Source organism: Lontra canadensis, unplaced genomic scaffold (assembly GCF_010015895.1).
Source record: "Lontra canadensis isolate GAN:19392208 unplaced genomic scaffold, GSC_riverotter_1.0 scaffold73, whole genome shotgun sequence".
Classification (NCBI taxonomy): domain Eukaryota; kingdom Metazoa; phylum Chordata; class Mammalia; order Carnivora; family Mustelidae; genus Lontra; species Lontra canadensis.
In genome coordinates, this window is record NW_022631067.1 from 2624585 (window position 1) to 2648695 (window position 24111).

The following is a 24111-nucleotide window of genomic DNA, read 5'->3' on the forward strand; positions in this document are numbered from 1 at the left end:
CTGTGTTAGACAGAATTACCGTATTTCTATTACATAACGAGAACTGCGTGGGTATCTCATAACCTCAGTGTACTTGAACTTGCTGGCACCCCGATCCTTGCCAGCGGTGTTGGGGGGAAGCTCACTCTGCCGTTATGCTGAGTGTGCGGTCTGCTCCACATGTGGGGTCCATGCAGGGCTGCTCGGTGGTCAGATAGGCCAGTCCCAGATCGCTCGCAAAGCAGAGAACTTTGAAAATGGAATTTGTTTTTGTCTAGAATGTGTGCCTTATCTGATTTGGAAGGGTGGAGAAGTCTGGCCAGTCTGGAAGTGGCTCTGTTTTGGGCCCTGGAAATCTGGGAGGATGTTCATGTCACTCTTGACGTGGGATGCTCTTTTCCCGGCTTACACTGGATGGCGGGCTGCTCTGTCAGCTGGTTTGCCACAGTCAGTGACCATCCCACAGCAGACCTCCATACAAACCCGTCGGTCTGCATCTTGACACTAAATTTTAGCTTCTGCTGATTCACAACAGATCTCGGTGGGACAGGGAAATCCTGGTTTTGGGGTGTCAGAGTGAGAAAGAGAAGAGAGTTGATGTGTATTGAACATCTCCCTTGGGTCAGGCGTGGTGCTGATTTTTCATGTGTGTTATTATTATACCCATTTTCCAGCTGAAGAAACCAGCTAGTCCAGGCTCTCTGCGTTTGGTACTTCTGACCTTTCAGGTGGGCTCATTCTTTGTGGCGGGGAGTTCCTGGGCTTGGTGGGGTGCCTAGCAGCACCCCTGGCCGCCTCCTACCCAATGCTGAGAGCACCTTCTCCCCCATCTGTGTCAAGCAGAACGTCTGCACATTTAGCCACATGTCTCCTGGGGGTGGGGGAGGAGGGGAGCAAAATCTACCAGGATCGAGAGCCACTGAGGCAGCCACGTCTTGTAGAAGCAATGTGAGGTAAGCAGCAGGATTCAAGCGCTAGTCAGATCCCGTCACGCAGGATAAGAAGAGCGAGATCTGGGAGAGCCCAAGGAGATGAACTCACCGTTCGGAGCTTCCTAAAGTCTTGGGCAAGCTCCTGTTGCTCTACACCTGAATCCATGGGGTGGACGCTGTGCTGCTGGCCACCTGCCCGGGAAAGCAAAGCCTTCCTCTTAGTGATGGGAGGGACTGCTGGGGGACTGCAAAGAAAGGAACCTATGCCTTTGGGGCCGTGGGCAGACCTCCCTGTTCCTGTTGCAGACGAGCATCCACGGGGTTAAGCAGATAACCACAGGGAGCCGCCTTGTCTGTGACACACGGCAGCAGGTCAGAGGTCATATGCCCACGTCGGAGCCCCGCTCCCAACTAGAGGCAGCTCAGGGGAAGCCCAGCCCAAGGAATCTGCATTCGCTCACGTTCGGGGGTCTTCATTCCAACAGCATTCAGAATAAAACCCTGAGGGGTGGGCTTCTCGGGCCAGCATCAGAAGATCCCAGAGCACCTGCACAGGGGTGGGGGGGTCGCGGGGCCTCTACCCTGTCCTTCAGGAAGTCCGGCACAGTCTATGTCCTGTAGGAAATCCATCACTCTGGTCGAGAGGGAGTGACTCTGTTTCTTACGTCGTGGGCGTGCCTCCTTGATTTCCCAGGAGGCGAGTATGGCCACATTTCTTAGGCATTCTGGGCACGGTCAGAGACTAGGGCCATCTTCTTGTTTCTCAGCCTCTTCTATGGCTGGAGAGAGGCATCTTCTCTTTCCACAGGCTGCTCAGAGTTGCTGTGTGGCCGTGAGTCCGTCGCGTGACCTTCTCAGCCGCTACTTTGCCAGGCACTTCGAGATAACAAACAAGTATTTTTAGGGTCTTTCTCTCAAGCGCACAAGACATAAGAAAAAAAGTGCAAAGAATGCTGTAAGGGTAATCATTTCTAAAGACAAGAGAGGAGACAAGACTTCCCTCTAATTCTTTGTGCCATTTTACATTGGTCACTTTCCATCAGCTGCTCTTGGCAGAGACCTTGCTGACCCGCTGGCCTCAGGGTTTGACATTGCTTTAACGACAAAGGGTCTCACTTTCTCCTACAACCATCAACAGAGAGCTCATACTATTCTTTCAATATTACATTTTTTTTTTTGAGATGGGGACAACATTGAATGGTTTTCAATTAATTCACATATTTATTTCATCACTCTTTTCATTTACTCATGGCTAATAACAGAAGTATTTTTAGCCATGCTTTCATTATAAATAAAAAACACTAGAGTGCTTTGTATGTTATACTTTATATAACAACTAGTAACTCTGTTTTCACTCAGTATAGAATTACACATACACGTTATATACTATTTTTTTAGTTTTTGTCAGGGTATTGAAAATATTTTCCCCATAAACTAAATTATATTAATCATTGTTCTAAGTACTAAAGGTGTCATATTTATCCCTAGAGAGTTAATGCTTTCTTCAAGCAAATGGAAGTAAATATACTTTGTATAAATTCTTTGAAACTTCAAATAAACTGATTTGGATTAATCATAATGAATTAATAATAACGATAATCTATTTGCTAAACACTGCACTCCATCTGTTAGTGAGAATTTCAAAATCTAGTCTCTTTAAAAATAAACTCCATCTTTCTACTAGTAAAATTTGAAATATATAGTCAAAATACAGAAGAAAGTGCTACTTACCACAAAATATTAATACCTAAACTTCTTAATATTTTGAAGTTTAGTTCATAAAATTAAGATTTGTTTAGCATATTTGAAATAACTTCTGGTATTTTTGATACTGATTGGATATCTTTAGTTTTATAAGTGTTTTTGAGCATTTCCAAAAGGCGACAGTGTGCAGTTTGGCCTTTCCCCAAACAATGATCTGAGGAGCATCTTGAGATGTTAATAGATGTTTCCTTTGGGATGGAATAAGGAAGAACGTTCCAAGGACAAATGAACCTGGGGAACACTGAGTTATAGTTTAGTGGTTGTTTGTGGTTTCCAAGCTGGGGCATCTCAGAATCTTAAATAAGCTTCTGAGTGTTCAAGGCGTGGCATAGCATGTACCGTACTCCAGATACATTCGGTCATATGTCAGGTTGGGGAGAGCCTTTGGGGAAGCACTGTCTTGTGGAATCAAAGCCGTGATTCTCGCGTGACCTTCGCCATCTCCCAGCTGAGTCTGTCCTATCAGGTCATGTCAGCCACGTTCCCCTAAGAACGAGGAAGGGGGCCTTAGACCCGCAGTTTCCGAGCTGCTGAAAGGGTCAAGTGGAAGGCATTGTGCTAAAAGCACTGGGGAAACTGAAAATGTCTTTAGGTGGGTATGTGTCAGTTTGGCAGTGGCGGAATTTTAAAGTTGCGTGGACAAGGGGACAGACATTGCTGGCTGGCCTGGCTGCGGGCGGGCTTCTGGGTGTAAAGACAGAGGTGGACCCCGCCTGGTGGGGTTGTCCCAGTTCCCACGTGAAGTCTGCAAGACCAGAGCCATGGACTGGGTACACCTGGGGCAGCAGCTCTCCCAGGACCTCAATTAAAGTGACGTTAGGATGTTTTCACAACCACAGAACCATTGTTAGGAAGCATGTTTATAGCTTTTGGATGCTTTTGGTGCAGGAAAAATGAGATGCACTCACTTGGGAGGTCTGTCTGGAAACACTGTCCAATTTCTAGTCAGTGTTGTGATTTTATAGTCCATTTTCAAAATCCTTATCCCTTAAAATATAAGGGGACCCAGCTCTCCGTTGATGCATTCCAAGTCCCCCTGCAGGGTTTTGTGAGCTGCTTTTCCTGACATGGCATGTAATTGCAGGCGTTGCCTGAGCCCCTCCCCTCCCCCAGCCAGCTGTCTCTGTTCTCGATTTTACAAGGGGAACCTTTGAGAACTTTCCTTTATTTTTGCCACGGGAGGAATCAGGCACCCCAAGTGCCTACTTTGATCACTTTGGGAGCACCCGGTGTTCATCGCAGGGTCTGCTGGCACGTTCCTTCTCTGCCTCTTGGCGGATCCCGTGGGCTAATACACCCTCTTTCCCCTTTCCATGTTTTTTCTGGTGTCTTGTAATGCCAAGATTTTTTCCAGATGTCTCCTATTTCCTATTTCCACATATTACACATGACTCATCATCTGGCAGATCCTCATGAGAATCAACATGGGTTCCCACATTCACCTACTTTTGTCTTTTTTTTTTTTTAATAGTTGTTTGGCCTTAAATGTTTAAAAAACTTAAACCCGAGGGTTACAATGGTCACCATATGCCATAGGGAAGTCAGTACAAACAGATCTATGTTCAGTGGGTTTATCTTACTCTGCCCACAAGCCCCACGTGGAAGTCTCACTTAAGCTTTGGACACCATGGGGATGCCTCCATCCCATCGCGTAGGAGGTATCATGGGCTGTGCTGCCCCACTTCCGTCCCTCTGCCTCTTTCTCTCCACTCCATCAAATCTGCCCCTTTTCATGTGCTTCTGAAACACTGACACTTGTGATCCATTACTATCATAAAAAACCTGACATTTTTTGCTTTTCAGCTATATTTAGAACACAACTCATTTAGTGCGGCTTTAAAAATAGTGATTTGATCTTGTTTCCATGTTTAGAAGGAGTAGCAGAAAATCAAATTTCCTGAGTGGAATATTGTGTCCTGTGACTTTTAAAGCCTAACACACCTCATGTGAGTGGACGCCGTCATCCCAGTGCGGGGCCCCGACGGCCCTCGTCTTGACTGTGCATGGGGAGAAAAAAAATTTTTTTTGGTAAATAGGATCCTGAGAACACATTGCTTGTCGGGAAACAGCTTTCTTCTGGAAGGAGTAACACGCGACTGTGTGTTTTAATTCAAGATCAAAGACACCGTAAGCCCAACCCCGACACGTGAAAATGGTGCATTTGGGTTTTCCTCCTGTTTGTTGGTAGAGTATCACGAACATTGAAAATATGTTTCCAGACGGCATGTAAGGAGGCAAAGGAATTATGTCGCGTGGGCGTGGAAAGCTGCACCCACAAAAATGATATTTGCAGAACCCTCATCCTTGTTAAGTGGCTCAGCACAATGCGCCATCACACAAAGGAAGAATTAGTCAGCGGTAATGAGCAGACCAGATGCGCTGGGAAGTGGTGCCCCTCTGTCTTCTTTCCCCTTTGGCAAATCCATCAGAAACGTTAAAGGTGCAGTTGAACACAGTCTGGTCTCCACCGTGGCTGAGCCCACCTCCGCCGCTTGAGCACACGGTTTTATAAAAGGACAGGTTTATCTGGCCCCAAGATGTTAAACGGCTGCCCCATTGCTTTGCAGGGGAGTGCGAGGAGCTAACAATGAGTGGTTCTTGGCTGGTGGCTACTATTCCACCATGAAATCATTCCTGGCTTCCGGTCCTTCGGTAGGGGTTCCCCTTCCTTAGCATGAGGGGGTGCTGACCGCGTGCTTCCAGACCAGCCTACAAAGAGCTGAAAGGTGCTTCTGGCAATGGATAGACACGAATCCCTTACACACATCTTGTGTGATTGTGAAGTTGATGGATGTCCCATCAAAGCACATGACGGTCATCTGTGATTTCACTGATTCTAGGTAGGAAATCCATGCTGTAAGCTGATGTGAATTCTGAGACTTTTAGTGTCCAGCTAACAGCTTGATTTTGAAATGGCTTCCCTTAGAAGATTGGTGAAGGAACAAAGTCTATCTATAGTAAGATCCACTGGAGTTCCGGAGCCAGAAAAGTAATGTCTACCATCCTATCCCACCCCACCCCACCCGCCCTTCATTCTGGGGTTCTTACTGGCTTTTGCTCTGTGTGGCAGTGTGCTGATGGCCCTAGGCAGTGGGGAGCGGGGCTGGTGTGACACCTGCCCTTATGGCCCTCACAATCTCACGGCACAGGAAAACATTAAAGGAGTAACGGCACACATAAACCCCAGACTGGACACTGCCATTCGCTCGGAGGGAGACAGTGCTGCGAGAGTGAGCCCTGTAGGGACCAGAGCTGAGCTAGGGTCTATGGGCCAGGAAAAGGCAAACAACATTCCATGAGGAGGCACCTAAAATCGGGGCAGTGTGCTCAGGGCTCCCGAGTTAGACCCCCTCCTCCAATTTTGTTTCCTTGTTTTTCATGTTTGCCCTAGTTTTGGGGTGGAAAATTGGATGGTTTGGAAATTTCCATGGATGACGGACCCCTTGCAGTCTTACTTCCACATATAAGACCCAAATCGTTAAAGGACCTATTTTTATGAAAGCGAAGTTATCTGGCAGAAAGCAGAGTATGTATCTTTCTGCAAGGCCTTGGGCTGACCTCCTGCCTCTGGTCTGGTCAGGGTTTCATGGACCAGGGTGGAAGGGGCCGGACAGTCTTGTTCCCAGACCCTCTGCTTCCTAACGCAGGGGGCAGGGGGATGCTGCATCTTCTCCCGCACGGGGACACAGCGCCTCCTCTCCGGGTCCCTGCGGACATCCTCCCGCTCCGCTGCTGTGGCAGGAGGGCGCGCGGTGACGCTGTCCCCTGGAAGGAGCAGGAGCGCCGGAGGTCTGGCGTCTCGGTCCCAGGATGGGGCGCACAGGCTGAGCCCTGGGAGCCCAACGGGAGGCTGTGGCCCCGCCTTCTCAGGGGGCCCCGAGGGGGCGTCCGTCCTGTCCCGGACAGGGGGCCCCGCAGCGCGCTGGATGCCCGGGCCCGGCAGCCGTCGTGTGCGGCGGGGACCGAGGACCACCTGCAGTACGAGTGAGTCACGAAGCAGCGCAGAGCTTGTCCCACGGACACCGGATGGCCGCGCGCGCCCAGCACCCCGTGCGGCCGGGGCCACGAGCGCGGGAGCGAAGCCGCAGAGGGAGCGCGGCCTCCGGGCTCTGAGCTCGGGGCAGGGCCTCGGGGATCCCACAGCCCCGCGGCGCAGGCTCCAGGCACCTCTTTCGTTCCTTTTTGGAAATCTGGCTCTTCACCTCCCTCCCACCTGGAGTCTCTGTTCTTCTCCCGTTGCTTGCGGGCTTCCGCGCCGCGTCCCCCTTCCCGAGCCGCGCGCCTCCGCTCCCTGGTCAGCCGTTCCGCCGCTCCGTCCACGCACAGGCGAGTGCGCGCAGGCACGCATGCGCGCGCATGCGCGGCTGCACACACGCACGTGACCGCGGAAACACGTGCGCACGCGCGCCCGCCCCGCTGAGGATGGCGGCGTCCTGCCCGGGGGCCGTCGCGTGTCCTGTCGTCGGGTGCGCGTTTGTCAGCGCGTCCCTCTGACGCACACTCGGGGTCTCCACGCGCTGCGCGTGCAAGCACTTCCGGGCCCGAGTGCCGCACGGCCTGCCCTGTGGGGGCGCTGCCCCACCCCCGGCCTTTCTGGAGCGAGGCGCGGTTTGTGCGGAGCGCCGGTCCGCCGAGGCGCCGGAGGCTCAGGCCGGGCCCGGGCAGGTTCCCCCGCCGGCGTCTGAGCGGCCCCGTACTCGCTGGCCGGCGTGCGCCGAGGACGGGGTCGGGGCGGGCCGGAGGGTGACGTCCGCGCGGCCGCGAGTTCGGGCCCGGGCTTCCTCCCCGGCTCGGCTTCCCCTTCGCGACTCCGTCGGGGCTCGCCCTTCGTGGCGGAGATTTCGGGGGCGGGGGTCGAGGACGAAGTGACCTGAGACCGCTTCGATGGTCGCCCACCCGGCAGCCGCGCTCCGGTGCGGCCTCCCGCCCTCAGGGAGCCGCGAGCCCCGCGCGGGGAGAGACGCGGTGATTCGGCAACTGCCCCTGCGAGCGGTCACTGAAGCGTCGCCCTTTGCTGGGTGCGCGGCCGCACGGCGACACGGAGGTCCCCGCCTTCGGGGCTGCTGCGGCCCTAACAGGCTCCGCCTGCGTGAGGGGCCGGCGAGGCGGCGTAGGGACAGGCGTGCTCGCGGCGTGACCCTAAGGCCGTTCCCAGGCCAAGCGGGGCTCCGCGGGTGGGATCTCTGCGAGGGGTTAGAGGTTTAAAATCTGTTGTTCTTCTAGGATTTTATTATTAGGGAGCGCAAGCAGGGGGAGCAGCAGAGGGAAAGGAGGCTCCGGGCGGGGCAGGGAGCCCCACGACGGACTCCGCCAGAGGACCCTGGGCTCGCGACCCAAGCCTGAGGCGGACGCTTCACCACCCAAGCGCCCCGGGCGCCCCCAGATTCTGCCGCTTGCCAAGGACCCTGCTTCCCTCCGCGGCGGTTGAGCGCGCGTCCCCGCGCCCGGGCAGGTGCTGCGCTCCCGGCGCAGCCCCGTGCGCTCCAGCGCGTCCGCGAGGCCGTGTCCTTGCAGAGGCGAACCTCGGTCGCTCGCTCCGCAGTCACTCGGCCGGGGGCCGCAGCCCTGTCGGGAGCCGAGTCCGTTTCCTGACCGTGGCCTCAGGGGGCGGCGCCGGGAGGCCGGGTGGGCTCGGGGCCTGCGGGAGCGGGCGAGCGCCCGGTTGTGACGCGGTGGTTCCTCTGGACCCAGATGTGCCACCGCAGGATTTTCGAACAGCTGCTTCCGGACCCGGGCGTCCGCTGTCCCCGTGGGGAAGCGCTGGCTTTGGGGCCCACCATGCTTTCAGAGACGTCCGGGGGTTCCCGCTGCGGGAGCTCGGGAACCAGAAAGTTCGCGCGCTCCTGTCTGCAGCCAGGGACGCAAGGAGCCCAGTCCATGGTACTCGGCCAGTCAGCCTCCTCTGGCCGAGGAGAAATGGCCTCGGTCGTGTGCGGGATGCCCGGATTGGGGAGTGGCCAGGCGCTGCGGCAGGTGTGGCCCGACCGTCCTCTCGTCCTCTCCACGCACCACACCCCCATCTATACGTTGGGTCATCTGTCCTGATTTTTTTTTTTAATTTAAATACAGAATACAAAGTAAAATCCCACACATTGGACTCTACAAATCTGTAATCTGTTTTTTATGAAAACATTAATTTCTCTAGGTTACAAACTGTAATGCAATTTAGGCAAACTTCTGCATCTTCTCTCCTAGCCAAAGAACAGACTGTTTTACTCTATTGACATTAAGTAAGAATTAAAAAAGCAAGGAACTGTCTTATAAATTGAACCTTTGAGACCTTTATGAAGTAAATATGGTAAAAAGGACATTAAACAAGATCCTATTAACTTCAATTTTTAAAATACTTTGGCCATACCTTGGCTTAAAATGTATCTCCACATTATCTTTTGGAAACAGTCTTGCCAGTTCTGTGAGCAACATTGTGGTGAAGGGAATCTGCCCTCTTAGGGAAGGCTGTTTTTAAGTATTTAAGAACTAGTTATTTATTGTGTTCATTTATACACCATGATTTTGTGTTGATGGTGCAACCGTACGCTTTACTTAGCTATTCAGACATAAAATCAACATCTTGATCCACGAAACTCCTTCAGTATCTTGCTTAATTTCTTTCCTTGAATGACTGTACATGTTTTAAGAGAATTAATGGTGTTTACCGAAAATAGGTTAAAATTCAGTTATTAATCGAGATGATGGTGTTTGACCACAGCTTTTTCAAATTACCGATGTCAAGCGAATTGTGGGTGTTGTAAAGCCTCCGCTCTCCCAGTTTTGCACTATGTAGAACGTAGTACGGGCAGAATTGACTTGTCACATTTCAGCTCCTCGGAACTGTTCTTATCTTTTGGGTTCTGAGCATGATTAATGATGTCTTGAAATTATTGCCGCACGCTGAGGGAGAATGTTGTTAGCAATCCAGCGTAGCCAAGTCCCTTTGCTGGAGCGAGAGGAAACAAAATCTTTTTGACATTGGACACCTGTAGCTACAAACAGAGCAGGGCCCCAGACCAGGACACGGATGAGTTGGTGACCATGTGGCCCCATAGACTCAGGCTCATGTGAGGAATAAACAATACTCCAAGCTGGGAGAGAATATCAGATGCATTAATTAAGAAAAAAAAAAAAAAAAACCTTGTGCATCAGATAAATGAGGAATTTCTTTAAAAGAGAAAACCTATCCTAACTTTTTAATACCCAAGAAATCCTTATTTTCCATTGTCCAATTTAGCCTCAAAAATAAGAGTGAGATAATTATGGGTCATGACTGCTGGGAAGGGAAAAAAGTGACCCTGCATTTTCTTTCCCTTCTAAGATATTGTGTGGCTTCATAGGAAATGCATTTGGCTGGATGGACTGAGAAATGGTGATGGTAAATGCAAACTCTCTGTGTGTAAATACAGGCGGTCTGTGATCCCGGGCTCAATCTCTGATGCAGCGCAGAGCAGGGGAATTCTCAAATCAGATTGGACCCTTCACCAAGTCCTGTGGGGGGCAGGTAGCGTCACCCCATCTGGAAGACAGCAAACCCAATTCTCAGAGTCTCAGTGGCTGGTGCTGGAGGCCGAAGTTCTCCCCACCGCACAGCGATATCTGTGCCCTGAGACAAGAAGGTGGGAAGTAAGATCTCGGCTAACCCAGAGCAAGGATGCCTGTTTTGCAGTCAGGTTTGAAAACAGGATCTCCAATTCTTTGTCCTCTTGGTGGGCTTATATTATTTCCTTGGAATCTTTAACACTTTATGTTTCTGGATTCACTCCTCAAAATATTTATTTTATTTTTTATTTTATTTTTTTTAAGATTTTATTTATTTATTTGACAGAGAGAGATCACAAGCAAGCAGAGGGGCAAGCAGAGAGAGAGGAGGAAGCAGGCTCCCCGCCGAGCAGAGAGCCCGATGCGGGGCTCGATCCCAGGACTCCGAGATCATGACCTGAGCCGAAGGCAGCGGCTTAACCCACTGAGCCACCCAGGCGCCCCAACTCCTCAAAATATTTAATGAGCACCTACTGTGTGCTCTCTGTGCTAGGTTCTGGGGAACAGGGAATGCCCCTGGCAGGACACCCATAAAACCTAATTTTGGTAGATAGTAACATTTAAGCTACTTTAAAAAAAAAAGAAAACACACACACACACACACACACACACACACACACACATTTTCTCCTAATTGCCAGTCGGCAGTTTTTCTTAAGGTTAAAGTTGAAGGTTATCTTGCATGCCTTTTGTATTATTAATTATAATTACTATTGTCAGGATGTTTCTTTTGCATTTTTCTTATTTACTGTTAACACAGACTCCAAAAAAATCCCTGACCTGGATCGTGGCGCTTCCTGACTTTAATGTGTGCTGATTTTGTTCAGGATGCACGCATTTCCAGGACCTCATTACACACCCACAGGCATTTCCAAGTTCAGGTGAATGACATCCTCACTGATGGTCTATTTAGGCGCTATGCTCTGATTGCCCAAATTCAGTTCGAGTTACTCAAATTGTTTCTCAAATTCACTGATCACATAGAACACATCTCTTCAAATCTCAAGGTTAGCGATAGTGGAAACAGAGTAAACTGTCTTTTTGAATGAAAGACGTATTTTTTCCCTGTCCGAACTCAGAGAGCTGCTTACCTCTTGCTATTTGTGAATGACCTTGTTATTTTTTTGTCCGTCAGTTATCTTCCTGCAACCTCTCACCATCCCCCAAATCTTTAAGTTATGACATAGAATTTTGATAAGTCGCTTGGAACTTAAAAAAGTTGCTTGTGCTGGTGAGTGGAAGTGTAGCTCTTCCCAGGCAGGGTCATTCTTTCCCCGACCCCAGTGCAACTTTGTAAGCATTCATTCATAGATAGACCCCCTGTGTAGGGTCTCTTTCTAGCGGGGGCTCTGCTGCTCCTGACCACTGCCCCCGCCCCCACTGGCCGGTGCTGAGCTGCAGCTGGATTTTGTCCCCTACTCCCTGAAGTGTGCAACATAGACAACCTGCCACAGCCACTGCAAGGGTCCGAGCTACAGTAAAGCACCTTTTCTTCCTGTACTCTTTTTCTGCTTTAAAACACAATCTCTATGTCTGTTTATGGGAAGCAGAATGTAAAGTGATAGGATAAGGTAGAGATGTTTGTGATTCTGCCTTACGTGAGAACTCCATATCATGAAGTCAAGTTTTTAGCAAGGGAGATGTTAATCGTCTTTTCTGGAAGCCATTAAAAATCCGGTGGATGTTTTTTCTTCACAGATGACAAAAATCAGGAGAATGGGCAAATTTCCTTATATATATGTTTCCTATAAACTTGCAGTAGAAGGGACCAGAAGGAAGACTTTAAATAAGTCCTCCTGGTGGTTGGGTAGTCGGTAATACTTTCTTGGAGACCCCCTGCTGCCCTAGCTGTACCTGTTTCATGAGTGGTTTGTAGGACTTAAAGTTTTTCCAGTGTGTACTATTTCTGTGCAGTCATTTAGAAAACTGAATTCACCCTTTCTTCCCTGTATTACTGTCGGTCCAGATACTCTGAGTTTACGGAACGCGTAGACGCAGCAGTCTGAGAAGTAGCCATCATTCATGTTACCGGTGGGGCCCGCCCCGTCACCTGCCACCAAGGGCCTTGGTGTTGAGGTTACTAGCGTCCTACTTCATTCTAATTAGAATTCTTTCTTTCCCTGGGTGTTCTGTTTCTTAGGCCTTATCAGACTGATTTCTCCGAGCTGTGCCCATGCTAATATCTCGACGGCACTGAATAGTTAATATATTAATATAATGAATATTTAAGAAAAAAGGCTGGAGGCTTCAGGTTCAAGGCGGGTCTAATGGGAAAACAGTGTAGTCCCTTCGCGCCCCCTAGTGGTGAGAAGCTGGAGCCCTGGGGGGTTTCCCTACAAGAGCTTCTCAAAGCCCCTTCATTGAACGGGGTCAGGTAGATGGAGTAGTTTTCTTCAGATCGCCCGTGTCTAGGAGGTCTTCCCTGAGGAGGGCTGTTCAGCTGAGATCCTGGGGCTGTGCCCGGGTGCCAGGGATGGTACGGGTGGAGCAGGAATGCACACGTTTCAGGTGGGAGCATCTCTCTCTCAGCCTGGCTGGACAGTGCCCCCGGGGGGAGGGGGGGCTGGCCCAGGAGGTGGTGGACAGCTGAGGCGTGGGGCAGAGCGGGAGGCGTGGGCTGTGCAGGAAAAGCCATCAAGAGATGTGAACCTTCTCACTGAAATCTGAACGTGTTTATTAGAGCGTGAGGCCAGGAGGTACAAATGTTTCTGGAGAACAGACGGCATTCGGTTGTGGTTTGACGGGAAAACGGAAATAAGCTATTGATCAGATGGCCTTTGTCAGGAAGATTAGATGCAGGGTTTGAATGAATACATCCAAGAGACTTTGGAAAACAGTTACCACAATATTTTTCTTATTTCCAGTTTGGGAAGCTGACTCCTTCAGGGGAATGGCTTAAATATTTATACTTAGAAATATTCTGTGCAGATTACTGCTTCAGAGGAAGAATCAATGAAAGTGTGTTAGGCTGGTTTTTCAGAAAGACTGTAAGAGACACATGACCGAAGCACACGTCCTCGCCTCCAGCTAGGGAGCAATGTCAGGAACTTTCTGTAAGTCCCGAGGATCTTTGGAAGATTTTCGGGTGGGATTTTCAGCACTCGTGTGCCTTCCACTTTAGGAAGTGTTTTCTGCTAGATCAGTGAGGCTGAACCGTTTGCTCTCCATGGCTCTAGAGGAACAGTTTTAGTTTTATATTAGGACACCGCTTAGAGCTCTTCCAAGTTCTTGTGTTGAATGACCATTCTTTGGGAAGGATTTTGTAAAGAACTCTTTGCAATTCTTTGTTTCTCACAAGTTGACGTACAGAGTGGACTTTTGTAGATCAAGGTATCTAGGGTTCGCTTCTTTGCAGAAGCCCAGTAATCAGAAATAGATTTGTGCACCTACTTCCTCTGTCCTGTCATTCTGCTTGTTTTGTGTTATGCATGATTTGAGCCATGAGCTCTACCAGCGAGCTTCACAGCAGTGCTGAGACTCCCAAGAATTGTGCTAGAATTTACCATGGGCTGAAGTGTTTCAGTATTGGGATTTATCCAAAGGGAATCTGCCTTGGACATGGTGACTTGGAGAGGGTTCTGTGTTAAGTGCTGTATCTGTGGGCTCTAAAGCTGACAAGCTATCACCTGGGCATGGGGGGGCCTTATCTATGAGCTGGATCTCTGTTACTGGCCCAGCATTTCCACCCAGGACCCCTGCAGAATGGGCTGTGCAGGTGGGCAGAAGGAAAGAAAGGCCTTCGTGCCAGCTCCCACTCCCACGGCTCAGCACGCCGGATGGCCCCATTCTCCGCGCAAAACTTGACCGACTGCAGCCCCAGAAGTCATGATGAGTCTGGCTGTGTTCACATGGTGAGAGGCGGGTAGGGTCTCCTTGCCCAGACCAACCCCCATGGGTTAGCAGAGGCAGGATGGGTCCAGAGTGCTCCTAGGAAGAGAATGGACCTGACAGCAAACCAGGTCATGAACTCGAAGGGCATGGGTTGGGGGATTTTTTCTTTTTCTTTTTTACAACTTTTTGATTCTTCTCTTCCCTTGAATTTGTAAAGGTGGGAATGTCCTAGTTTCTAGGAACAATCTCTTAAACACTCATCTTTTCTCCCCCTCCGTGTATAATTATGGACACGGAGCTCTTTGTATATAAAGAACTGTAGCGACAGCTCTTAACACGTATTTGCTGGAGAGGCACAATGTAAAGATTCTGAATATTGACTTTCAGGCTGAACGTCACCAGGGTTTGACAGAGAAAATCAGAGTTCGGAGAAGAAAATAAAGATTAGTAGCCATGCTTCCTGACCATGATTGCTTTACTCTTTCCTGCTTTAATGTTGAAATACTAAATGCAAGAAACAACAGTAATGATAGAGTGGTTACTGGAAGCAATCTTCATGTTATGTTTAATTCATCAAAGAAGCACAGTATACTTTACGTTAACGTACGTACGTTCTTACAGCGATCCGTGTATGTGCCCCTGCAAAGGAGAATCGGTGTACATGGCCTCCCCTTAGGAGAGTGTTTTGGCCTCCAGCTGTGTGTCCCCTCCCGCCTCTCCTGGGCCGCTTGCCAGCCCTGCCGCCATGATGTCAGGCTTCTCAGTGTGGATGGAGCTCCCAGTGGGGCCTCGTCACACAGTTTTTCCAGGACCCCGTGACACTTCCCACCACTTTCCCAGCAGTGTCGGCATTCAGGAAATGGTCCTGCAGATGTCTGACGGTTGTTGGGCTCAAAGAATCGCTCTTGTGGGATTTTTGGCCGAATCCCCGCGCCACCCATTGACTGACTGTGACCCATCATTTCCCCATCACTGAGTTCTTGGTGAGCTCTGGCTCCAAAAGCAAATGCTCTCATTCCTTCAATCATTTGCAGCTTTGTGTGGAAATCGAAATCTCCAGGCACCCATGACAGAAACAGCTGATCCAGTGTCATGTCCCGACCACGGCTTGTTCTCCCTGCGGCCGCTTTGGCCACGGGCGCACGTGTCGGCCAGGCTCTGACGGTGCCCACGGGGCTTTAGGCTGGGGAGGGGGCCCAGGGGCCCAGCGGCCCCGCCACCGTCGTGCGCCATGCTGTCAGTTTCTGGGGGGCACGCACACAATCTTGCTTCACGCCAGTGGTCATGTTCACCGCTGCTTGGTTCATCCCATCCACACATCAATTTTACCGAATTCAAAGATTGTGCCACACACTGTGGATGAACAAAACTACATTCCCGCCTTTAAAGTGTTTCCTTCCAAGAGATGGAAACGCAGCCACAAAATCTAGTTAACATCGCTCTTTGGGTGTGTTCTGCTTCGTAACAGATGAATCCAAGCGCATGTAGCTGCACAGGGGTCGACCACTGTGGCCGGCCTGCCCGGGGCAGCGGGACACTTCTGCTTGTGGGTCAGTGCCCTGCAAAGACCTACGGTCATATTGTTTCAGATGTGAGAAATTAATTCAGAATTTAACTGAAAGAATGTGACCCCATGCTGACCATTGAAAAAGGCACCATATGGTCTCTGATGGTAAGACCCAATGCCTGCTTCTTTGCTGGTGGTGTTTGTCGTTGGTAATTATGTTACCCTTCAAAGTTGGAAGCTTCACATTATTTCAAAATTAACCATCCTGGGACCTTCATTTGAATTTGGATTTCTGACGTAGACAGGAAGGGGTAAGGCTTTAGCGATTGATTTCCATTATGAACTTGTTTCCATAAGCATATTAAAAGGAAGGGAAATGACTGATATTATAACAATCTTTTGTTCCCATATTTTATGGATTTAAAAAAAAACTATCTCTTTGCTTTAGATAATACATATTTTATGCAAAATTTTATGCAAAATTTTTTAAGTTGTTCCATCCATGAAACTCTATTTCATGCCCAATTTAGAATGGCTAATTTGGATGCCAAGATTATTCTCCATGGCTGTATTCTTTCGTCTTTATAATGATGGCATTTTGGTCTTCCTCTCTAAATTCTGAATTCCGTCATTTGAGGCTGCAGTGGTGATCACTTGTATCAATGGCACATCCACTTTTTTTGTAATTAGTATAATACATCGCACTGACGTTGAAGAGTAAAACTGCTGAATGCAATTGCATCAAAACTTTTGTGTAATATTTTACCAACTTCTCTTGTCTTCCGCCATTGAAATGTACTTAACTGGGATGAACACGGGCTGTGGGCTCCGTTTGTGCCCGGCATGAGTACATGGCTGCCATGTTTGGGACCTTGCCTTTAACACAGCATGGGCACTAGATGACTTGGGGGCTCTTTCTCAGGGGCTCGGACTGTACATGTCCTGCCTCGAGGTCTAGCACGTGGGTGGCCACCATTGTGGTCTCGCTGTTGCAGCTGCGCACTCTGGCTTGCGCACGAGCAGCACAACCAGCTCTGCTCTCCCCACAACGGCTGTAAAGATCTGCTAACAGCTCAGAGAAGTCATCTGGCCTGCACGCAGTGAGTGCTGTTTGCCAGCTAACGGTGGAGATGTTGGAACGTTTATCCTGTCTGCTGGCTCCGCTCTGGTGCCCGTAATTGCCTTGGACAGGGCACGGGCTCTTAGATTATTCATGTGCACTTTTGTCTGAACAAAGGAGTGGGAAAGTTAAAAAAAAAAAAACTGTGGGAGATAACCAGAGCCATGTTGGTGGAGGAGTCACGGCCTTCTTGGCTACTTAATTTCAAAGCTCTTGGGATGTACGGATTGCTTAAGCGTTCCGGTGACCCCTGGGAAAGAATGTGTTCTTATGCTCAAGCAAGGACTGGCAGTCCGATTTCGGAGTTCTGTTCCCAGCAGCGTGTGGGAGTCACCCGGTGACATGTGACAAGTCAGTTAAGCATCAGAATCCTAGTGCTCCCACCTGTGAAATGGACATAAAAGGGGATAGGTTAATGCTGGTGAATTGTTTAACAGTTTGCTGGGAACCAGCTTGCTCTAGTGACCTAGAAAAACCATGCACTGTGGTGCAGGCTGACCTCATTTCTATTTTTGGCTTTAGCGCTGACTCAATGAGAAACTTGTAAGAATCAGCTAATCGGGCTCCAGGCCTCCATGCATTCCATGGTTAAAATGAGAATGAAAGCCTTATCTGCAGCGGGTCTCATAGTGATAGAGCCAGATACTAATTAAGTACTAAAAATATACAGCCGAAGACACTGGAAACTCTTACATGGATGTGCCTCTTGCATTTCCTTCCGATGCCATGTCAGGCTTTTTGGGGAGACACAGTGCAGTGTTCATTTTGTTTTCATAGCCAGCTGTTTGCCGTTCACATCTCTTGTTTCGGGTAGAATTTTCCCACGTCCGAGGATCAAGGAGGAGGTTGGCACGATGACAGCGTGTGCTGTGTCTCTGTGGTCAGCATTCTCTGTGGCTGTAGCACACTCTTCCTAGTTCAGGTTAACAGTGAACCTATGGGATCCGCTTTCCAGGGAAACCAGTCCTGGACCGGGAGTGCTTTTCTTCCCCAGCTGTCCCAGGCCTTACGGAGCAGGCGCTGGCATTCCGTGTGAGGTCCTATGCGGGGGGCTCCGTTCCCTGGATGCCGCTGTCCACGGGGGTGTGCCAGGCTGCAGGCCTTGGTTTCCTTTAATCCATTTACTACTTTATTACACCTGCTGGGGTTTGCCATAATCCCCTCCCCGTTGATTCACATGCTGTTTCTGGACTCTCGACTCACACCTCCAGTGAGTCCCGCCGTCCATACAGACATAGCCGTTGGAGTCCCATGTGTAGAACCACATTCTGCATTTTAAAAATGCAACAGGCAGTGAATTTGCCAGCAAGTCCCAAGCCAAGTGGTTGGGAAAGGAGGGCGGCGTCTGGAGTCCTCGCCCTGTCTCCCTCCGTTGGTGCCACGGTGAGGCGCTTCTCGGGAACCCGCGGTGCCCTGCGTTTCTGGAGGTGCGTGTGGGCGCTATGGAATGTGTGTCTTGTCGGCTTATTCTCACCTCGAGCTAAGACAACTGGGTAAATAGTAAATGGATAAATAGTGAATAGTAAATGGAAGAGCTGGGTGCTCCGCCATCCAGAGGACCTTCTGCTTTTCAGAGTCCGCTGGTGACGGCTGTTCGCTCTACCCTTGGTCTCATAAGGTTGCGTTAGAGTCCACAGGCTGTAAAGAAAATACGTTTTCTTGATTTCGTGTCGTGATGATGGGTGCTTTTCTGTTGGCAGCCTGACTGTGGCAGTCTTCCTTAACCACCGCGGAACCAGATCACGGGCTCACCGATGCCTCTGGGAGAAATGCTGTGTCCAGGGCGGGCGTGGACACCTCTCCACTCCACGCTCTGTGCTTCTTGTATTTTTGCTTAATTTCTTGTGCTCACGTGGCTCAATGGACCTCGGTGCCATCCTCTTGCCACCATCCGGCCTCGCTGGCTCCTCTCTCCTCCTCATGTACTTATTCTGTGTTTGTCCTTCAAGGGTCAGCCTGGGGCTCAGAGCCCCAGCCTTTCGGACTGTCCAAATAATAGTATTCTAAAGATAATGTTTCTTACTTTATTTTTTTGCTCCATGAGGGGCTCCATGAGGGCAGAGACTATAGTTAAACTTGGATCGTACCTTTGCAAAAAACACGTTTTAAGGACACTTTTGAAAGCCCGTCATCAGACTGCGGGTTGCACGGAGAAGTCTCCTTCTCTCGTGCTGCAGCTCACACCGTGAGCTCCGTCTACACAGTGGTCTGCTTACAGGGTCTTGGCGCTGTGCCTGCTGCTGATACGATCCCACTAGATGACTGAGCGCGTGATCGATTCAGTGAGAAAACCCCAACTCTTCCTTATTTTAATTCCCTGATAAAGTATTTAGCATTTGGCGTATCGTGCGTGGAAAGCGTGTGCCAGGGTTGGGCATGAAAAGTCCTGTCCTCAGAGAGCTTGAAGTGCCGTAGGGAGAAGCCTCCCGAGAAGCCTCCCGAAACAGGAGTTCATTTGCGGCGTCGGCTTTCAGACGCCACGTAGACTTGTACGGTGCCGGGCGGCACGTGGAAGAGTGAGTGCTGACTCGTTTCCTCCGTTTCATCCGACGTGCCTCCTCTCTGACCTGCTGCTGCTCCTCCACAGGGCGAAAGGGGCCTCCCGGGATTGCAAGGTGTCATCGGGTTTCCTGGGATGCAAGGACCCGAGGGGCCGCAGGGGCCACCAGGACAAAAGGTAAGCTTGGCTGTGTCATGGGGGCCGGAGGGTGTGGGTTTAAGGTGCTCCGCACTCCTCTCATGGTGACACTTCTGTCTGGTTTCAGGGTGACACTGGAGAACCCGGCCTGCCCGGAACGAAAGGGACAAGAGTGAGTACAAGTGTGACTTAAGTCTGTGATGCTGTGGTGAGACGTGATCCAGGGATGCCTCCCAGAGAGGGCTCTCTGCCCCCTCCCACCTCCCAGCAGTCCTCGGGGCGTCCCCTCCATCCCTTCTCCTCACCTGTCCCGTCGCCTGCCTCTCTGCCCGGTGCTGTGACTGCGCGGGGCCCGTGGGGCCAGGACAGGTGACGTGAGTGCTGGCCATGGCTCCACCCCATCCTCGGGCCGGCTTCTCCTGCCCTGTGCTTCTCCCGCCTCGTGCTTCTCCCATGTGCTCTTCCTTACAGGCTCTCATGGACCTGCTTTATTTTGGGGGAGGGGAGATAACAGGTCTAGGAGTCACTGAAGGAAGGGCCTTCCTTTGCTGTGAGAAGCGGTCGCGTTCAGAGAGCTCACCTTGCTCTCCACGCTCTGCCTGGGGCTTGTGCCTTCCCTCCTGGGAAAGGCACAGTTGAAGACCTCTGAGAGCAGGGTTGAAAGTAGAGAAGCAGGAGGACGCTCTCAGCATTTCCTTCTGCTGTTGTTACCCAGCTGGGGGGCAAGTAGCTGGCACTTCTAGGGCAGGAGGCCGCGGCCAGGGTCCCCGGAGCCGCCTGGGAGGGAGAAGCTGCAGAGTTCCTCGGGGACGGACCTGGTGCTCTTCCCCCATGAGAGGACTGATCTCACAAACTCTTGTCCCCAGCGATCCGAGATTTTAATGTAAATTATATCTGCTTATACATACATGACTTAATGTGTTTACATGGAGACGACGTATATAACATAATATTTATACGTGTAATAAACAGTATATAGTTTCCCTAGAAATCACGGAGTGTGAAATGAGGACAGTCACTTTGTGAGGGTGCAGCCTTGATTTTAGAAGTGATTCGAGTCAACGTTGGGTGTAGACACGCCCCCCTGTGGGCTGGGCCCTGGCCGCCCCTCCCGCGGAATGCCCGTGTGCCGGGTGGGGGGCTGCGGGCACTTAGCCGGGCAGGTGCGGTGGGCGGAGATGAGGCCTGGTGGTCAGTGCCTTCTCTCATTTCTACCCTTACAGGGGCCCCCAGGAGCATCGGGTTACCCCGGAAACCCAGGACTGCCGGTACGTAGATAAAACGCACGTGCTTCCTTGGTGAGACGCTTGATGGGACTGACGGCGCCATTGGGCGATCCTCTTTGGGTGACCCTTGTGCCTTCTCAATTACAGGGTATTCCTGGCCAAGACGGTCCCCCCGGTCCTCCAGGTATCCCTGGATGCAATGGAACAAAGGTAACTTTGGGACAAAGTCCCTCCCTCACGCTCAGGCTGCCCTGCTTCCTGTGTTGAGAATCGGACGGCGCTGTCCTGTGAGCGCGGTTTTACTGCCCCCGCTGGACAGACACCACCCCCCCAAAGCACTTTATCTGATGAGGAGCTGCACTTTCCCCATATTTAGTATTCAACAAACATGGAATTGTGCCTTTCTTTTTCGTGGGCTCTTACCCTGTAATTGCTTTAAACATGAAATTCCTCTCCTCTTAATGTTGCTGACGCAGATAAAATGCCAATATTCATCCGTGTCCCTGTTCTCAGATAGTTGTCTTCTGTTGTGAAGGAGCACGGAGAGTAAATCTGGTGACACATCGTTTTTAGGATGTGATTTTCACCAGCAAATGACGTCTCTCTGAAGGGGTGGCCGGAGTAACTGATGGGGCATCTGGAATGATGTCCTGTCGGCCTTGCACCCGACTGACCCTCTGCTGTCCCCTAGGGTGAGCCAGGGCCTCTGGGGCCCCCGGGTTTGCCTGGATTCGCTGGAAATCCCGTGAGTATAGCACTGTTTCCGCTAGAATTTCCTTCTTCGGTTGTAATTCTTCTCTTGTTCCCTTCGCTTTCCTTTCCTTGGACTTCCATCTTCGTGCCAATGCCGTTTTCTGAGAAGTGACATTGATGCCACTCTTCTCTTTTCCAGGGACCGCCAGGGTTACCAGGAATGAAGGTACGTTCGCACGCATTGCTGGGTTCATTGCAGGAGGAAAGCGGGGGCCAGACAGACACGTTCCCTTCAGGTCACCTTGGTTGACTGATTGCCTGTTAACGTGTTCATCTAACCTGCTCTGTTCCATGAGTATACAAGTCGTAGGCACAAACTTAAATTTCAGGGTGTCAACTTGAGACCCTGGGTGCAGTTTCTGAGTAGGAAGTAAGCAGAGATGGGAAGCACGGTGTGGTAGTGAGTATTAGCAGAGGATCCAGGCCAGGTTGATTCTCTGCATAGACCGTCCTGGTGATGCTCCTTTCCCTGAGCCATGGGACAGAAGTGCTCAGACCGGTATCATGATTTCACTTAAACACAGGCGTCTTGTCGTGTTGCCTATCATCTGGAGTCAATGTTGTAAAGTCTGTGATTCCTGTAGGAAGGCCCCAGTTCTATTAGGCTAGATCCTTGGTGTCCTGCCACTGCCCCCTCCTTATTCAGAGTGAATCCATGGCCTTTCTCAGCTTGACTGTCCCCCTGCGTCAGGGTGGGACCCAGAACCCTCTGCCCATGGTAAGGAAGGGATGCTTTGAGCCCCTCCTGCTGTGGCACGCGGAGTGATGGGGTCCCTGCTCCCAGCCCAGCGGGGGCGGTTCCTCCATCCACACTTGCACGGTGAGCCGGCATGGGGGCTGGTCCCTGCAGGTGCTTGGCCATGCCCTGGGCCCTCAGCATTCTTCCCCGGTCGTGGGGGAGGAGAGCATGCTGCCTGCGAGTCCTTCCCTGGCGGTGGGGTGCTGGCATAGTGGGGTTCCATGGCTCTTGCTGACCTGACTCAGGGTGCATGCCCCATGCCGCATGGCGGTTCTGAGAGCAGGGGCGTCTGGGTGTTGGGAACAGTCCTGCAAGAGGGACACTTCCAGTTTCTCAACAGCCACACCAGAGACGACCACGTGTCTGAGTGAGGTTGCGTGTTCATGTGCCCCTGGGTCCAAGAACACCTGAGAAACATGATCGTCCTGTATCATGACCATCCCATGTTTTAGTCGGGGCTCTGTAGAGAACCAGAACCAGTAGGGAGTGTGTGTGTATTTATGTATATATGTGTGTGCGAGCATAGCTGTATGATCTGGTAGATTTATTTTAAGGAATCACATGGTTGTGGGGGCTGTCAACCCCAAAATCTATAGGGCAGGGTGGCCGGCTGGAGATGCGGGGAAGAGCCAGGGTCCCAGTTCAGAGGCTTTCTGGAGACAGAGTTCCCTCTTTCTTGGGGGAGGTCAGGTGTTTTTTTCCTTTTCCCTCATGAGGCCTTCCACTGATTGGATGAGGCCCACCCATATCATGGAGACTAATCTGCTCAGAGTCTCCTGATTTAAATGTTTATCTTATAAAAATACCTTCACAGCGACATCCAGACTGGGGCTTAACCAAGTGTCTGTACTGGGGCCTGACCAAGTAGACACACGAAATTTACCATCACAGCCTGCTTTTATAAAAATGCTCATTCTGGGACTTTTAGTGACATAATCCTTACCACAAGAGAACGCTCAGAGCCCGTGGCCCTGATCTGCACGCTCCCTCCGTGTGTGGGGGGTGGCTGCGGGCTCGGGCTGAGGCTCCTTCCACCGGCGCCTCCGTCCCGTCCAGCGGAGCCGAGCCTGCTGCACTAGGCACCGGGCAGTAAGTTACTAGCAGTGACTGGGAGGCGGGCAGTGTGTATACTCCAAGTGTAGACAGAGCCTCGCTCCTGGATTCCATGCCCGTAACACATGCCTCCTACTCGGTGGGTTCTCAAGTGTCTTTATAGAAACAGCAGTATTTGTGACTTTTTTTTCTTTCTTCATCCCCTAGGGGGATCCTGGTGAAATCATCGGGCATGTGCCTGGGACCCTGTTGAAAGGTGAAAGAGGATTTCCTGGACCCCCAGGAGCGCCAGTAAGCATTTGCTAAATAACTCTATGCACTCGAAGCGTCTCTCCTAGTTCCCATCTAATTCCATTTTCAATAACTTCCAGGGCTCGCCGGGACTGCCAGGCCTGCAGGGTCCTGTTGGCCCTCCAGGATTTACCGGACCACCAGTAAGTGTCGGGGGGAACCTCTCAGAGTTACTCATTGGAGGAACAGCTGTGTTGAGGCACAGAAGGAAATCCGGTGTCATCCCAACTTTACACAGTTGTTGTGCCCGGATTGAGAGAATGAGCTGCTTTCTTGAGAGAGTGTCAGGCACTTAGGACACACATATTCCAGAGCCCAGGGTGGGAGGCTGGTGATAGCGGTGATAGCCACGATGTCCCACACAGATAACACGTTCATTCCTGGGGGGCCTGGGTGCCTGCCTGCGGTACTGTGGCCCAAGGAGGCCAAATTCAGAGATGGACAAGGCCGGCTGTGCCTGGAGATGGACGTGTAGAAACAGCCATCCCGGAGGGCCTGGATCTGTGGGCGCAGACCCGGCAGCGGCGGGAAGCTGTGTTGTGTCTGCGATAAGGACTGAGCTCTGGGACACAAGCCCCCCGAGAGACCCCCCACCCCACCCAGGGCTCCCGTCTCTTGCTGGCCTCCTGCAGAGCCGGTGGTTCCCAGTAGGACGAGGGCCCATCTCCTCCCACTCACACATTTTGAGAGCGCAAGAGAGTTGATATGAACAAGACTTAGCCATTGGTTAAATGTCATGTTCTCC

At 51.0% G+C, this 24111-nt stretch overlaps 1 protein-coding gene across 1 annotated transcript in view; it reads left to right on the forward strand.

The window, feature by feature from the left end:
- COL4A1 (collagen type IV alpha 1 chain) overlaps positions 1-24111 on the forward strand; it is a 133668-nt gene that overhangs the window by 62338 nt on the left and 47219 nt on the right. Inside the window, exons 3-10 of the mRNA XM_032881049.1 lie at positions 19254-19343; positions 19432-19476; positions 20528-20572; positions 20678-20740; positions 21222-21275; positions 21423-21449; positions 23283-23366; positions 23447-23509. Of these exons, the coding sequence (XP_032736940.1) occupies positions 19254-19343; positions 19432-19476; positions 20528-20572; positions 20678-20740; positions 21222-21275; positions 21423-21449; positions 23283-23366; positions 23447-23509 (471 nt within the window). The remainder of the gene's footprint in view (positions 1-19253; positions 19344-19431; positions 19477-20527; positions 20573-20677; positions 20741-21221; positions 21276-21422; positions 21450-23282; positions 23367-23446; positions 23510-24111) is intronic.